The sequence below is a fragment of the Aquarana catesbeiana genome, linkage group LG03 (assembly GCF_042186555.1).
Source record: "Aquarana catesbeiana isolate 2022-GZ linkage group LG03, ASM4218655v1, whole genome shotgun sequence".
Classification (NCBI taxonomy): domain Eukaryota; kingdom Metazoa; phylum Chordata; class Amphibia; order Anura; family Ranidae; genus Aquarana; species Aquarana catesbeiana.
The window spans coordinates 679,380,311-679,398,747 of NC_133326.1; the positions used below are offsets into that span (position 1 = coordinate 679,380,311).

At 44.1% G+C, this 18,437-nt stretch overlaps 1 protein-coding gene across 2 annotated transcripts in view; it reads right to left on the reverse strand.

The window, feature by feature from the left end:
• The window catches only part of LOC141133516 (uncharacterized), a 74,384-nt gene extending 68,083 nt beyond the window's left edge, over nt 1-6,301 (reverse strand). For both annotated transcript variants that reach the window (XM_073622943.1, XM_073622942.1), the window contains exons 1-2: nt 6,181-6,301; nt 1,396-1,782 (exon numbers count right to left, since the gene is read on the reverse strand). In XM_073622943.1, the coding sequence (XP_073479044.1) occupies nt 1,396-1,782; nt 6,181-6,217 (424 nt within the window). In that variant the 5' untranslated portion in view covers nt 6,218-6,301. The remainder of the gene's footprint in view (nt 1-1,395; nt 1,783-6,180) is intronic.
• Between the last annotated feature and the right edge of the window lie 12,136 nt (nt 6,302-18,437).

Consider the following 18,437-nt stretch of genomic DNA (forward strand, 5'->3'; position numbering starts at 1 on the left):
CAAATTAGAGCTTAAAATAATAAAAATCCATAGCTGCCTTCATAAAAAAACATCCAGGTAAAAATCAGAAGAAAAATAACCAGCAAATAAAAATGATGTGTCTCAATCCTTATAAATAACGACAAATGTTCTTTGTATGTTCAGAGGAAAACATCCATCATAGATGCTATTGCCGATTACTTTAATCAAACAATTAAATGGGGCTGTAGGTCTCTGCCCTGTAATTCTGAAGCTTATAGACGATGATTTAGAATCCTCCCATTTCGTATTTATATTGTGTATTACAAAGAAAGAAAGGGAAAAAATATCATTGCGCAATGAAGCTACTTCTAAAAAGTCATCTGCATCCCCAGCATATTCACTCACATTTAGCTGGCAAATAACAGTGCTTGTGAAACAATCAGGAACAGTTTCGTTTTCCTTCCTCTCACCACTGGCAATGTGTCTCGGATGACGTCACTGGCTCCTCCCGATGCGTTGCGTCACATGTCACGTGACTTTATTGAGGGTCCCCCGATCCCCAGCTTCCACAGTTCGATCTGAATGAATCATGTGTCCGGGATCCAGGGAGACTGAAAACCGGACACATGTTTCAAAATGATTCAAAACCCATACTGTCCGGGTGAATCCCGGACAGGTGGCAACCCTAAGCTATACACTAATGTAAAGATTACTGACACGGTCTCACTACACTACACTGGAACTAGCTGAGCTGTCCCTACTCTAGCTGCACACTATGCAAAGCTGAATGATGGTCCTCCTCACTACACTCACACTATCCCTAGACTGACACTAAACTAATATTCTACACTGACAATTGAAGCAAAATAGCACAGTATAGCACACTAACTAACTAAAAGCACTGAACAGAGCCCTGTTCTATCTCTCTCCACGCCGAAATCACACTAAAAATGGCTGCCATTGAAACTTTTATACTGTGGGGCGGGAATGAGCCATGATTGGATAAAGTCATGATGGTGGTGTCCAATCGTGACTCTGACAGTGCTCTGTGCCCTGTGAAAAGTGAAAACTTCAGCCAATCAGGGCTTGCAATGCACTGTTCAGTGCCGCAATACATTGCGGTCAGTTCGGGGGCCGAACAAATGGTCGAATCACCCGTTTGTTTGGCTGTTCGCCGAACAATGAAAGTTCAGCCCGTACTTATGCTCGGGCCGAACCATTCATCAATCCCTAGTTAGAGACACCTCCAGGAATAAAATAGAAAAGGACTTAGTAAAGAGCCTTGTGGTACACCATTAATGACTGACCTCACATACAACCACCTCAACCACCTTACTGACTGCTTTGTCGCACCTAAAAGTATATTCATCTTCTTACTTTGTTTCAAATATTAAAATTTGTTGGTTTATGGAAAAAAAATCTATATTTATTCACCTGAGAATTGCAGAAGGGTCCCATGCTGACTTTCCCAATCATTTTGTGGATCTTGTTTGTTAAATATTTGGCAGCAGAATAATGGACCATCTGTTGTTTTCAGTCCTGTGATTTCCATGTAATGTGTTCTGGTCTTATTAGTATCCTTCCATGTGAAAAGACGCCCATCATATTTCTCTGCAACTTTTTCAGGAGAGATCACACCTCTGGCAAATTGACATGTTGTTTCATTTCCCTCTGTCCAGCGGATGCTTATCTGTTCCTCCCCTCCCAGTTCCTGGGGGTCGCTGTATGAACACGGTATAATAACAGATCCTCCAGATTGTACAGTACGAGTTTTCACCTGATAAACACAGGACTTACCGGAAGAGACTGCAATTCCTGCAACTAGCAGAACAGACAAAATATCTTACTAATATCAGTTCACTAAGGACTTACAAAAAGTTCACACCCTTCCATGATCTTTCAACTGTTTTATGCATATAATATTCCATATACTAAAGAAGAATGTTTCTAAGAGGCAGCATGTTATTTTTATGCAGATATTAACCGCTTCGGTCCCAGTTTTTCCCCCCTTCCCGACCAGAGCACTTTTTACAATTTGGCACTGCATCGATTTAACTAACAATTGTAATGTCATGTAATGTTGTACCCAAACTAAATTTGCGTCCTTTTTTTCCCCACAAATAGAGCTTTCTTTTGGTGGTATTCACCTCTGCGTTTTTTGCGCTATTAACAAGCAAAGAGTGTCAATTTTGAAAAAAAACAAAACAATATTTTTTACTTTTTGCTTTCATAAAATGTTTTTAAAAAACAAATTTCGTCATCAGTTTAGGCCAATATATATTCTTCTACATGTTTTTGATTAAAAAAAAAAAAATCGCAATAAGCATATATTAATTGGTTTGCGCAAACGTTATAGTGTCTACAAACTATGGGAAAGATTTATGGCATTTTTATGGAATTTTTATTATTATTATTTTTTTTTTACTAGAAATGACGGTGACCTGCGACATTGCAGCGGACAGATCGGACACTTTTGACACATTTTTGTGACCATTGACATTTATACAACGATCAGTGCTTTAAAAATGCACTGATTACTGTGTAAATGTCACTGGCAGGGAAGGGGTTAACAATAAGGGGCAATCAAAGGGTTAACTGTGTTCCCTAGGTGTGTTTCTAACTGTGAGGGGATAGGACTGACTAGGGGAGGAGCCAGATCGTTGTTCCTACTTAGTAGGAACAGACAGTCTGTATCTCCTCCCTTGTCATTACAGAGATTTGTGTGTTTAAACATACAAATCCCTGTGCTGGCTCTCGTGCGCCCAGGATCATGGGTGGCCAGCTGTGATCGCGCACCTGCTATGCGTTTTAAAGGGGACAACGTACCCATACAGGGTTTCTCAGGAATGTGCCCCTTTGCCGACGGATATCGGAGTGAGGCGGTTGGCAAGAGATTAAGGAAAGACTGCGTGTTACCTGATCAGAAGTTTTGTGACTCCTCTCAGCATCCTCTGCACTCCTCTCAATCTAAACTCCAAGCCATCAAAGCTTAAAGTGATTGTAAAGTCTTGTTGTTTTTTTTTCTATTAAAATAACAAACATGTTATACCTACCTAAGTATAAAAAGAAGTGCAGCGCTGGATATATAAAACACAAAAATGAGTAGTATTAAATAAATATATATATATGCTATACGTGATCCAACAAATAGTGCATAAATCATATGATTTGTCCATACATAATCAAACAAATTAGATGATGAAAATGCTTCACTGTAGGGATATGTGCGTGGTTCCCACCACCGCAAACGCCTATCTTAAACAGATTTAAGGTGCATCAATAAACATAAAGTGTCCATAAAAAGTATGAAGTGACTTTGCTGTATGAATAAATCTGTGACTTCCACCGTGATGAATGCCCATCACCTTGAAGAGATTAAAGGCTTACCAGACGGCCTCTAATCAGAGGCATAATAGCATCAACTTGGAGTGTTGTCTTCTCAATGAATGGGTCTCATCCGGGATGGTGGATGCGTCTGCCCTGGCCAATTTTCAGCGCTGTCACAATTTGAATGACAATTGCGGTCATGCAATACTATACCCATATTAAATTTTTATAATTTTTTTGAAGACAGATAGAACTTCCTTTTGGTGGTATTTAATCACCACTGGGTTTTTTTTTTTTTTTTGCAAACAAAGGATAAAAGACCAAAAATTTAGAAAAAAAAAAGTTTTTCCTATTTTCTATTTTGCAAATAAGCTACTTTCTCTTCTTCAGTGATGGGCACTGATAGGCTGTACTTATGAGATGGCACTGATGGGCACTGCTGAGGAGTAGGGATGGGCCGAACACCGCACTGTTCGGTTCGCATCCAGAACATGTGAACAGGCAAAAAATTTTTTCGAACACACGCATACCGTTAAAGCCTATGGGATACGAACATGAAAAATCAAAAGTGCTAATTTTAAAGGTTAATATGCAAGTTATTGTCATAAAAAGTGTTTGGGGACCTGGGTCCTGCCCCAGGGGACATGTATCAATGCAAAAAAAGTTTTAAAAATGGCAGTTTTTTTCGGGAGCAGTGATTTTAATAATGCTTAAAGTGAAACAATAAAAGTGAAATATTCCTTTAAATTTCGTATCTGGGGGATGTCTATACGCATGTTTCCCGTGTTTATAACAGTCCGAGAGCAAACTGACATTTCTAAAGAAAAAAAAGTCATTTAAAAGTGCGAGCGCTAGTATCGGCTATTAATGAATTGTCGGTCCCGACAATGCACAAAAAAGTAATTGAAAGTCATTGAAAAATAAAAAAAAAATACGTGGGGGTCCCCCAAAATTCCATTACCAGGCCCTTTAGGTCTGGTATGGATATTAAGGGGAACTCCATGCCAAAAGTTAAAAAAAAATGGCGTGAGGTTCCTTCCAAAAATCCATACCAGACCTGGATTTTAAGAGGAACTCTGTGTCAAAATAAAAAAAAAATGGCATGGGGTTCCCCAAAAAATCCACACCAGACCCTTATCTGAGCACAAAACCTGTCAGGCCGCAGGAAAAGAGGGGGGACGAGAGAGCGCCCCCCCTCCTGAACCATACCAGGCCACATACCCTCAACATCGGGAGGATGTCCCCATGTTGATGGGGACAAGGGCCTCATCCCGACAACCCTTGCCCGCTGCAACGCAGGATTCCTATTGCATCGGGGGGGGGGCGGGTCACCCATACATGTCACTGGGAAACCCCATCATTTCCCCTTGTCAGAGGGGGATGGGGTCACGTGATGGCTACCCCAAAGCACCCTCCCAATGTTAATGTTGAGGGCATGTGGCCTGGTATGGTTCGGGAGGGGGGGGTGCTCTCTCATCCTACCCCTCTTTTCCTGCAGCCTTCCTGGTTGCGTGCTTAACTAAGGGTCTGGTATGGATTTTTGGGGGACCCCACGCCATTTTTTTTTAAACTTTGGCATGGGGATCCCCTTTAAATCCATACCTGACCTGAAGGGTCTGGTATGGATTTTGAGGAGGACCCCCATGCCATTTTTTAAAAAAATTTTGCCACGGGGTTCCCCTTAATATCCATACCAGACCTGAAGGGCCTGGTATGGAAATTGGGGGGACCCCCACACATTTTTTTTTAAATTTTGGTTCGGGGTTCCCCTGTGGGGGAATCCCATGCTGTTTTTATCATAGAACCTTTATGTATTGGAGTCGGGACCAACAATTCATTATAGCCGCAAGTACTTTTAAATGACTTTTTTCCTTTAGAAATGTCATTTTGCTCTCGGACTGTTGTAAACATGGGAAACATGCGTCACTTTACAGGCATACTATAGACACCCCCCAGGTATGAAATTTAAAGGAATATTATACTTTTATTGTTTCACTTTAAGCATTATTAAAATCACTGCTCCCGAAAAAACGTCCGTTTTTTAAACTTTTTTTTGCATTGATACATGTCCCCTGGGGTAGGACCCAGGTCCCAAAACACTTTTTAAGACAATACCATGCATATAAGGCTTTAAAATTAGCACTTTTAATTTTTCATGTTCGTGTCCCATAGACTTTAACGGTGTTCGGGTGTTCAAACAAATTTTTTGCCTGTTCGCATGTTCTGGTGTGAACCGAACAGGGGGTTGTTCGGTCCATCCCTAAGTACAATATGGGTGAACTAAATATCCCTATTTTTTGTTGCAAAGTTTGCTTGAAAGGGTAAAGCAGTGTGCAGAGGGTTCAACCAGTATTTTTAGGTGCATTATTGAAACATGTTACACGTTCCACCCTAACTACAGGTGTAACATAAAACATGTTACAAAGGTAAACTTATCCGTTAACTGTTGAACATTGCATAACATCCCTTTTTGGAGGAGCTACATTTTTGTGCACCCTTGCAACACCATGCTCTTAGGGACCTTCTCTTACCTCCACTACTATACAAGACTGTAATACAGAATAAACATTATCATTAACATAGGTGTACGCAGCCTCTTGCATTAGGGTGTGCACCCCAAAGCTCAAATACATATGCATGTGTATATGTACTGATGGTGTCAGTAGGGCAGTGGACAGTGTAATTTTGTTAATTTTCTTTTCCCAAAAATTTTTAGCTTGTGTAATATTTTTGAGGGGGATGAAATATCAGTGGTCTAAACAGGGGGGAATATGCACCACACAAGGCAATTAGGGTGTGCCCAGGCACACCTGGCACACCCTGTGCACACGCCTATGATTATTATTAATAATAATAATAATAATAATAATAGCACCCTTGTTTTGTACTTACCTTGAAAGCAAATGAAAATCAGGGTGAAAAGTCTCATGTTTGCTCGTAGAGCAGACGGCAGAGAGTCTGTAGACAGACTGTGCAGTCACTGGGATATTAACTGGAGGATGATGTTGATGTAAAGAAAAAAGGAAGTGAGCTGAACTACAAGGGGAAGGTGAAGAAATAACAACTTTTTTCTTAGAAGAAGAGAAGTTGTTGTGTGAAAAAGAAAACATTAGGGAGAGGTGCGAAGATCTACAGATAGGTAAAAAAGATTCACATTTTAGTGTGTAGCAACTTTTCTATAGAAAGTTACATTAAATCTGACCTCCAGCCTTACCTTCGGTCTTGCACTGAACTCAACAGAAATTGCTTACTCTAATTTTACTCTAATTTTACGAGGTTTGGTGAATTGTCTGATATCTCAATGGCAACATGAGTTAGGTGTCCACACATGCACATGGTTCTCCAGAGACACATTGAGAAGAGCCACCTAGCGTGGAGTACACATGACCATCAGGGTAGACCCGCTGCGGGCAGTCAAATGTAGTAAATGTGAGAGGTAGGGTCACAGTGCAATGGAGCAACGAGTAAGCATCAAGTTTTGCTACAAATTGGGGAATTTGGCGTTGGAGGCGCATGAAATGATGGTGCAAGTGTATGAGACGGAAGCCGTGAACAGAAAATGTGTTTGAACGTTTTCACGATGGGAAGGAAACGACTGAGGATGAGCCACTTTTGGGTTGGCCGTCGACAAGCAGAACCCCAGGCGTGATCGAGTAAGTGCGACAAATGCTGGCACGAGATCGGCGACTGTCTCTATGATTGATGGTGGAGGAATTGGGCATTAGCAGGGACACAGTGCGCACCATCGTTCGCAAAGATTTGGGTAAGCAGAAGATCTGTTTATGGTTTATGCCCCACAAGCTGACAGATGAACAGATGAACAGAAAACCAAACAGATGGAAACCTCTAGAGATTTCATTACCATGTGTGACCAGTAGGGATGGGCTATCTGTTTGAGTCGAACATGAGTTCGACTCGAACATTGGCTGTTCGCCCATTCGCCAAACAGCGAACAATTTGGGGTGTTCGCGGCAAATTCGAAAAGCCTCGGAACACCCTTTAAAGGTCTATGGGAGAAATCTAAAGTGCTAATTTTAAATTTTAATATGCAAGTTATTGTCATAAAAAGTGTTTGGGGACATGGGTCCTGCCCCAGGGGACATGTATCAATGCAAAAAAAGGTTTTAAAAACTGATTTTTTTTAGGGAGCAATGATTTTAATAATGCTTAAAGTGAAACAATAAAAGTGAAATATTCCTTTAAATTTCCTACCTGGGAGGTGTCTATAGTATGCCTGTAAAGTAGCGCATGTTTCCCGTGTTTATAACAGTCCGAGAGCAAAATTACATTTCTAAAGGAAAAAAAAAGACATTTAAAAGTACTAGCGCTAGTGCCGGCTATTAATGAATTGTCAGTCCCAAAAATACACATAAAATTTATTGAAAGTCATTGTAAAATTAAAAAAAAAAAGAATGTGTAGGGGTCCCCCAAAATTCCATCACCAGGCCCTTCAGGTCTGGTATGGATATTAAGGGGAACTTCATGCCAATTTTTTTTTTTTAAAATGGCGTGGGGTTTGCCCCAAAAATCCATACCAGACCCTTCAGGTCAAAATGAGAAAAAAATGGCGTGGGGTTCCCCCAAAATCCCGCCCCACTATGTGAATTGGTAAGGGGTACATTGTACCCCTACCATTTCACAAAAAAAAGTGTCAAAATGTTAAAAAACCACAGGAGACGGCTTGGGACAAGTCCTTTATTAAAAATAAAAAAATTAAAAATAAAGAAAATAAAGAGATTCAAGCAATGTAATCCAGTAAATCCATGCTCCTACTCCAGCGATGTAATCCAATTCTTGATCTCCAGCGATGGATGATCTCCAGCGACTCCAGCAAGGAACACGCACAGGATCCTGCCTCCACCGAAGGCACCCAGCCAATGACGCAACGCTAGCTTGACAGCTCTTATGTAGCTGAGGGTGGGGCCACCCATCACCTGACCCCGTCCCCCCCTGACAAGGGGAAACGCCGGGGTTATCCCAGTGACGTGTACGGGTGACCCCGCCCCCCTCTCATGCAAGGCTGGATTCCGGTTGCAGGAGACGGCTTGGGACCTTTATTAAAAATAAATTTATTAAAAATAAATTTTATTAAAAAGTCCTTTATTAAAAATAAAAAATAAAAAAGAGATTCGAGTGATGTAATCCATAAATCCATGCGGCCTGGTACGGTTTGGGGGGGCACTCTCTTGTCACCCCCTCCTATCCTGTGGCCTGCCAGGTTGCGTGCTCGGATAAGGGTCTGGTGTGGATTTTTTGGGGGACCCCACACCATTTTTTTTTTTTAATTTTGGCGTGGAATTCCCTTTAAAATCCATACCTTCTGGTATGGATTTTTGGGGGGAACCCCACGCCATTTTTTAAAAAAATTTTGGAATGGAGTTCACCTTAATATCCATACCAGACCTGAAGGGCCTGGTAATGGAATTTTGGGGGACCCCCACGCATTTTTTTTTTCAATGACTTTCAATTACTTTAATGAATTGTCAGTCCCGACAATACACAAATAGCCGTCACTAGCGCTAGTACTTTTAAATGACTTTTTTTTCCCCTTTAGAAATGTCATTTTTCTCTCGGGCTGTTATAAACATGGGAAACATGCACTACTTTACAGGCATACTATAGACACCCCCCAGGTACGAAATATAAAGGAATATTTCACTTTTATTGTTTCACTTTAAGCATTTTTAAAATCACTGCTCCCAAAAAAACGGCCTTTTTTAAAACTTTTTTTTGCATTAATACATGTCCCCTGGGACAGGTCCCAGGTCCCCAAACACTTTTTATGACAACAACTTGCATATTAACCTTTAAAATTAGCACTTTTGATTTTTCATGTTTGTGTCCCATAGACTTTAATGGTGTTCGCTTGTTCAAATTAATTTTTTGTCTGTTCGCATGTTTTGGATGCGAACCGAACAGGGGGGTGTTCGGCCCACCCCTAGTGACCAGGATCCATCCTTTCTGCCAAGTGCCAGCCATCATCACAGGGGATGAGAACAGGTGCTACTAGTTCCATCCGGAATCCAAGCGGCAATAGATGGAATGGCCTTCACCATCTTCCCCACATCTGCGAACTTCTTTCTGTTTCCCCGCCTGAAGAGTGTCATGATAGGCGCACATTTTGTGGATGTGGGGGCAATCCAAGAATGTGGCATCGATTCTGTGATCGATTCCTAAAGAGGCTGTTCCTGACAGCTTCAAGAAGGTTTATGAACGTTGTCAAAAGTATGTTGTGAAGGATGGGCAAAATTGGTTTTCTGACAAAATTCACCAAACTTTTTAGACATACCTTGTATTGCACACTATGAGCTTCTCATGCTTCTCTGTGTAATAAAGACTGTAGCAAGTTAGCCTAATTTCCTGGCTGGAGGACTGAGGATGCCCAGTGTCAGATAGCCCTTTCCTACCCACCCCTATTGGTCCTGGCTCATATCTTGTATTCATTGTGTTTCAGTTCTTTTAATCAATATCACATATGGGCATTATCTTACATTTTTGTTTTCAGCGGACTTTGTAAAACACCCTGTTGGACACACCCAGCAGCCATGATCTGCCTACATTGCATAGAGAATCAAAGAGACCTAGTGATGATGTCACTAAAATAAGATGTGTAATTCAAATGGAAACTTTTTGTTTGATATTTTTGTTACCATGGTAATGATAGGAGGGAGATTGAACCAGTAAATGTGAAAAGATAAGGTCACAACCCTAAAAATGATTTATTCATTTATTATTAAAATTAAACCAGACATGCCTTTGCCCTAAATGAAAATTATATACACTAGCGCCAAATATGAAATATATATATATATAATGTAAGTTTTTCTTCCTTAAACTTTACTCCTAAAAGTTTTTTTCCTTAAAATTCCCTCCTAAACTTGGGGTGCGTGTTATACGCTGGCGCGTGTTATATGCCGATAAATACGGTATACTGATCAAAATCCCCAAAATTATACCTCTCACACGTGTACAGATAGAGATAGCGGCGCTAATATAAATTGTGTAAAATAATGGGTCAGAGCAGTATAATGCCTATGACCCTCTACTTATGCATAAAATATTAATAATAATAGTGTCATGAAAAATATTAATTTTATCATGAAAAGAAATTTCCTTAACACCCAGTGAAAAGTGTCACTATAAATAATAAATTACAAGAAATGAATGATCAAGTTCAACAGTTGTTTTTCAATCTTCTTGTGAAAAATCTTCTACTCTTCCACCACACCACCGTGATAGTGACACCACTCCCTCTGAAGAGCGCACTCACCAGATTGTATAGCCTCCCACTCTCGTGTTTGGCAAAACAGCAATTGAACCACACCTGGGTTGCATGTGATGAACCGTGAATCCAATCAAGCCAGCTCCATATGTGAAAAAATGAATAAAGTGTGAGCATGTGCAGAGCAGGAGGTCACATGACTGATGGTGATCACATGACTGATGGTGATCACATGACTAATCATAGATAATATATAAGGATTGATGAACCATCCGTGTAGCCAATCCCATTTGAAAAAGTCTATTCGACGAAACATGTCTTGGGCGTGGTTACACGGCATTCCATCGCACTGACATTAGATGCCCCTGTCTGAGGAGGACTACACTGATCGGATGGCTGGGCCTTAGAAGGTTGGGTGAGAGATACACCAGTTTACACTTCAGGTCCGCTGTGACCGCGGTGCACCGTTGGATCACTGATCCTGTTGCTTGCTGTGCTTGCTGTGGATTTCTTTTTAAAGGCCTTTATGTTTCAGTTTAAAAGTGAGTGTAACCATTGAAGTGTGTTTGAAGTGATTTTAATAAATCCGTCAAAATGGTATCACGCTATGTGGAGCACTTTATTCATTTTTTCACATATGGAGCTGGCTTGATTGGATTCACGGTTCATCACATGCAACCCAGGTGTGGTTCAATTGCTGTTTTGCCAAACACGAGAGTGGGAGGCTATACAATCTGGTGAGTGCGCTCTTCAGAGGGAGTGGTGTCACTATCACGGTGGTGTGGTGGAAGAGTAGAAGATTTTTCACAAGAAGATTGAAAAACAACTGTTGAACTTGATCATTCATTTCTTGTAATTTATTATTTATAGTGACACTTTTCACTGGGTGTTAAAGAAATTTCTTTTCATGATAAAATTAATATTTTTCATGACACTATTATTATTAATATTTTATGCATAAGTAGAGGGTCTTAGGCATTATACTGCTCTGACCCATTATTTTACACAATTTATATTAGCGCCGCTATCTCTATCTGTACACGTGTGAGAGGTATAGCTTTGGGGATTTTGATCAGTTTATGTATTTATTTAAGTGGCAGCTTTTTTCACTGTACACTGTGTATGTACACATATTTTGTATTCATTTACACAACTTTTATATAGCTTTGCACTTTTCTTTGGCACAGTGGAGTAAGAGAGATTCAGGGGCGGTTTATTTGTATTTCCTGACAGACTCCATGGCAGCAACGTGTGGGTTAAGTCCCGCCTCTACTACCCTATAGGACACTACTCCCATAAATCTTTGCTCCCTGCCCCCGGCCGTGTTCTTTTTTTGTCCTCCTCGCAAGACCTAGTGTTGGTCTTCCTACCTGAAGATGTTTATCCCCACGATCAAGGTTGGCCGAGCTGCGACTTGGATCGGGAAAAGTCGCATTACTCCGCTAAGCCCTAGCTATTAGCAGGGTATGGAGTGGGGCGTTGGAAGAGGCGCAGGAAGAAGCCGTTTCCCCTGGCCACTGGCAGGCGAGGCCGCGCATGGGTTGGATAGCCAGCTATTAGCAGGTGACCCCTTGTTGCCCCTGGAAAGTCCGGTGTTTACCTTCGGCCTGATGATCGTGGTGGGATTGGTGAGATGTTTCCTTGCTATCATGGCAGCAGTTTCTGTTGGAATTGCTTGTTGTTCCTCTCCCTTGTGTGTCTTTTCCCCTCGTCTTAACGTTCAGGTGGCTGCAGGCATGGCGGCTGGTTCTTCCTGCGTTCCAGCCGCCGTTTTTACTTTCACTTTGTGTCCGGCCGTACTGCGCATGCGCGGACGGCACGAAACCGAGGCTTGGTTTTCGCGCATGCGCGATAGCGGCAAATCACCGCTAATCGCGCATGCGCACTGGCGTTCGCTCGTCACGGGCGGTGACGTCACTGGGGCGCCCTATTTAAACTGGGGAAATAGCCTGCAGTCCCTGGGAATGCCTGCAAGCTGTTTTTGGCTCTTCCCCACGCTCCAGTGAATCAGCTACTGGTAAGTAGCTTTACATACAGGAGGGCTGTTGCTCCCTGGCTCATAGCAGAGTTAATTTATATGCCTTACGTTAACTTTGCAGTCAGATGGATATTTCTCAAGACATGAGCTCTCCACCGCCTGCCTCTGGCCAGCCTCCTCTCACAAGGTACAAGGGCAGGTCCCATTGCCGAGGGTCCTTAGGCGGGTGGGGGGGGGGGTGTATTTCCGCAGATGATCGTTCTTTCTAACTGCTCTGTTTTGTTTCTGTGGTTCTCTGTCTTCTGCTTTAGCCCTTCCAGGTCAGAACAGCGTCGCAGCTCGCACAAAGGAAGTGATTCGTCAAAGTCGCATCACCGGCAATCCTCTTCCAAATCTAAACATTACGGCTCCTCCTCAAAATCAGGACACCGTAGTGAGGAGCGCTCGCACTCCTCAGTGGCCCACTCCAGCCACTCTTCAAGTGTCTGCTGGGGATGCAGATCACAAGTACCTGTCGGTAAATCGCTGTGCGATTCCTGCTTCGCCAAAGCTTCCAGGGAAAGAGGTGATTCGGACCAGCAACTTAAAGCCCTAGTTGAGAGGGTTGTGAAGGAGTCACTTAAGGGTATTGAGGCAGTCCGGCCTGTTACCCCTCAGGCAGAGCCACCAGGTTCCCCAGTGAGGGAAACTCAGTTGCAGGACACCTGGGAGTCCTCTGTTCCTAGCCACCCTTCAGTGGTCAACTCTGACAGTGACTCGGATGAAGATAATACCTGTGTGGGTTTTGACTTCACTCTGCTACCTCCCTTGGTCAAGGCGATTAGAGAAACTCTAAATTGGGAGGATGCGACGGCTGTCCCTCCCAAACAGAGAAAATTCTTTAAACAGCTAAAGAAGGAGCGAGTTAACTTTCCTTTCTTTTCTGAGTTGGGCGAGATCATCACAGATGAATGGAGCAAGGTGGAGAAGAAAAACTCCATGCTTACCAAAATTTCAAAGCTTTATCCCTTTCGGGAGGAAGAAGTGAAGCATCTGGAATCAGCTCCTTTGGTGGACGCAGCGGTGATGAGGCTAGTGAAACACGTGACACTCCCCTTGGAGGACACAGTGTCCTTTAAAGACGTTCTGGACAGACGGATTGATGCTGATTTGAGGAGAGTGTACCTTACAGCAGGCATGGCTTGCAAACCAGCCTTAGCCCTGGCAGCCCTGTCCAAAGCTATGGAGGTGTGGACGGATAGTGTTCAAGATACGCTAAGGAATATTTCAGATGACACAGCGAAGAACTCGCCTATTCAAGAATTAAGGCTAGCATCGGCTTTTCTGGGTGAAGCCTCGATTGACATCATTCGCCTGGCGGCCCGAGTAATGCTCTCGTCGGTCACCGCCAAGCGGGCTCTTTGGCTCCGCCCTTGGCTGGCTGACCCAGCCTCTAAGCAGGTATGGTGCCGAATTCCCTACGGGGGCTCTTCTCTTTTCGGCAACAAACTGGATGAGGCCATTACACGGGCTACTGGCGGGAAGTCGGGGTTCCTACCTCAGGATAGACGCCTGCAAGGCCAAAGAAGATCCTTCCCGAAGAGGCAATATCAAGATCGATCCAGAGAGGCTCGTACTTACAAGCCAGGCCGGGAATTCTCCAGATCCTGGAAATCAAGGCAATCGTCCTTTAAGAAGGCTGCAGGTAGTGAGTCGAAAGGGGAGAGGCAACCTTCCAAATCTTTTTGAAAGTGGGCCCGCTCAGGCAGACCGTGTGGGGGCCCGTCTCTTCCACTTTCGGCATGTCTGGGCGGCCTCGATTCACGACTTCTGGACAATCAAGACAGTCTCCTCTGGTCATGCCTGGACCTTTACCGACCCTCCCAGACTCAGGTGGGTACCCACTACGCTTCCGGCATCAGAAGAAAAAAGGACAATACTTTTAGCCTACATAGAATCTTTGTTGGCCCAAAGCGCTGTCGTCCCAGTCCCTGTCAGCCAGCAAGGCATGGGAATGTATTCTCCCCTCTTTCTGGTTCAGAAGAAGAGTGGGGCCTGGAGGCCGGTCATAGACCTAACCCATCTAAATCGCTTCATCAAAAAGGAGAGGTTCAAGATGGAAACACTCTCCACAATTCAACAGTCAGTTCAACCAGGGGACTGGATGGTGTCCATAGACCTCAAGGACGCCTACTTTCACGTTCCCATCGCGGAAAACTTTCAACAATTTCTCCGCTTCTCCGTGGGCAACCTTCACTTACAATTTACATGCCTTCCCTTCGGGTTGTCAACTTCTCCTCGGGTTTTCTCAAAGGTGCTGTTGGCAATAGTAGCTCTCCTGAGAACCAGGGGGATTCGTCTACATCACTACCTGGACGACCTGCTTCTCTTGGCACAAGACAGGGTGCAACTCATAGCACACAGAGGGCAAGTGATTTCCACACTACAGGAATTCGGATGGATTCTGAACCAGGAGAAGAGCCAGTTAGACCCATCGCAGTCTCTGGTGTTTTTGGGTGCCCTCTTCGACACGGTCAGAGGCACCATTTCGTTACCGGAAGAGAAGATCTCGACATTCAGAGACAGGATCCACCCAGCTCTTTCTACTCCTCATCTTCACGCTCTCCAATGCCTGAGGATCATTGGCACTATGGTGGCGGCGATTCCGATGGTGAGGTGGGCCCAATGGAGAATGAGGCCTTTTCAGAAGGGCTTCCTTCACCAGTGGAAGGGCAGCAAGACCCAGCTGATTCGGATTACTGCATCCATGAGGCTCTCTCTCCTATGGTGGCTCCAACGGGAGAACCTCTCCAACTGCCATTCTATCCTTCCCATTGCTTGGGTGACTATAACAACAGACGCCAGCAACAGGGGCTGGGGTGCCCACTGTCTGGCGGAAGTGGCTCAGGGCACTTGGGAATTCCCCTCCAGAAGGATAGTGTCAAACATCCTGGAGCTGAGAGCAGCCTTCCAGGCACTTCTGGCATTTCGGCATCTCATTCAAGGCTCCTCGGTCCTACTCAGACTGGACAATACCACAGCAGTGGCATACATAAGAAGGCAAGGAGGGACTCGAAGTCTCTCCTTACTACAAGAGGTAGAGCCAATTATGTCCTGGGCCCAGAAAAACCTGAAGGATCTGACAGCGACATATGTTCCGGGGGTTCAGAATGTTCAGGCAGACTTTCTTTCTCGGAGGCTCCTAGACAACAACGAGTGGTCTCTCCACGAAGAAGTATTCAAGTGGATTCTTTCGTTGGGGTTCCTTCCGGAAGTCGACCTGTTCGCCTCCCCCTGCAACAAAAAGATGGCAAGATACTATTCAAGGTACAGGGACCCTCAAGCGTATGGGGTGGATGCCCTGACGGAGAAATGGTGGTTCAACAGAGCCTATGCCTTTCCGCCAACTCCGATCATCCTCCAGTTCCTGAAGAGGCTCAGGGCAGAGACAGCAGAGGTGATAGCAATAATTCCTTATTGGCCCAACAGGCCCTGGTTCCCTCTCCTGACACTCCTCAGTGTCCGAGATCCGATCCCTCTTCCATCCAGACCAGACCTCCTGTCTCAGGGGTCGAGGCTACACCCTTGCCCGGATCACCTACGCCTAAGGGCTTGGCTTTTGAAAGGGGAAGGTTGGAGGCGCTAGGCTGCCCGGATGAAGTAATTCCCACTCTCCTTAGTTCAAGAAGGAATAGTACTAACCGAGTGTATGAGAGGATCTGGGCGAAATTTAGCAACCATTTGTCTTCCAGGTCCAGCTCCTGTGATAATCTGGCGATTCAGGACGTTCTAAGTTTTCTGCAGACGGGTCTGGACATCTCACTATCCGTCAGTTCTCTGCGTGTCCAGGTTTCCGCAATATCAGCTTTCTCCGGAGTCGCATGGGCCAAGCACCCTCTGGTCCAGCAATTTTTCAAAGGAGCAGTCAGACTTAGGCCACAGAGGAGACCTAGATTCCCTAAATGGGATCTTCCGTTAGTCCTGGATTTCTTTGCTCAACTTGACAGATCTCTCTCAGTCAGGGAATTAACCCTCAAGACTTCGTTCCTGATAGCTATAACTTCGGCGAAGAGGGTCTCGGAAATTCAATCCCTGGGGTCCAAGGAACCATTCATCACCTTTTTTCCGGACAGAGTGGTCCTAATACCAATGCTTGGGACAAATCCCAAAGTTACCTCGGTCTTTCACGAGAACCAGGATATCACACTCCCTACCTTCAAATCCACTGGAGGTCCAGATCCACACCCTCTCGATGTAGGAGCTACTCTCAATCAATACCTGGAAGTTACGGCATCTTTCCGTCAATCTGAATTCCTTTTTGTTCTATTCCATGGGAAAAACAGGGGCTCTAGAGCTTCTGTCAGATCCATCGCGGCTTGGGTGGTTCAAGCCATTCAATGGGCTTACAGAGAGAAAGGCTTGGCTCCTCCTGAGGCGGTTACAGCTCACTCTACAAGAAGTCTGTCGACGTCCTGGGCGGCCTCACGTCACGTTGCTCCTGATGTGATCTGTAGAGCAGCTTCGTGGTCTTCGATTCATACATTCATGACCCATTATTGTGTTGAGCCAGCAACCTTATCTTCTGTTAAATTTGGTTTAAAAGTGCTGTCGGCCGACAGTGTTAAATAAATCTTTTGTTCAGCATTTAGCCCACCCGGGTGTGTATGGCGAGTTATTTCCCACACGTTGCTGCCATGGAGTCTGTCAGGAAAACGGAAAATTCCTATCATAATACTTACCGTAATTTTCCTTTCCTGATGGACTCCATGGCAGCAGGAGTTCCCTCCCCGAATGGCTGAAGTAGGCTAGTTACCGAACACGGCCGGGGGCAGGGAGCAAAGATTTATGGGAGTAGTGTCCTATAGGGTAGTAGAGGCGGGACTTAACCCACACGTTGCTGCCATGGAGTCCATCAGGAAAGGAAAATTACGGTAAGTATTATGATAGGAATTTTCCGTTATCTCTTGCTACAAACCATTGATAAATACGGTATATCTTTTTCTAACACCCTAGAGAATAAACGGTGGTCATTGCGATACCTTCTGTCACACTGTATTTGCGCAGCGGTCTTACAAGCGCATTTTGTTTCTTACAAGTGTATTTTGTGGAAAAATACACTTTTTTGAATTAAAAAATAAGACAACAGTAAAGATAGCCCAATTTTTTTTTTACATTGTGAAAGATCTCTTAAAAATCTCCATAGGTGACATTTAAAAAATTCTACAGGTTGCATGTTTTGAGTTACAGAGGAGGTCTGGTAACATAGTAGTTAGGGTTGTCCCGATACCGATACTAGTATCGGCATCGGCACCGATACCGAGCATTTGCCCAAGTACTTGTACTCAGGCAAATGCTGGCAATGCTTCCCCCGATACCTAGAAGACAGCTGTGATCGGCGCATGGGGGAGTTACAACATTCTCCCCCAGCAGCTTTCAGCGGCTTTAGTGACATACAGCGGTGATCGGTCACCGCTGATTGTCACTGCATCCTCCTCCATGCCCCCTCCGTTCCTCTGTCCCCCTCCGCTGTCCCCCTCAGTTCCTCTCTCCTTTTCTGTCCCCCTCCGCTGTCCCCTCCGTTCCTCTTTCCTTCTCTGTGCCTCTCCACTGTCCCCTCAGCTGACTCTGTCCATTCACATAACTGAAACATTGTAATCTCCTGTGATTACGATGTGTCAGTTTATGAATGGAGAGGAGCCGCTGTCTTCTCTCCATTCATTCTCAGTGCAGCTGAGGCTGCAGAGAAAGGGACTGGGGAATATCTATCCTCGGTCTCTTTCTCTGTGTCAAGGGGGAGATATCAGAGGTCTGTTAAGACCCCTGATATCTCACCAAAGCCCCCCAACAGGGCTGATTAAAAGAAAAACAAAAAAAAAACACATATTGCAATAAAGAATAAAAAAAAAATAATTGTAAAAAATAAAAATTGTAAATAAAAAAAAAAAAAAAACACACACACATACACCATTC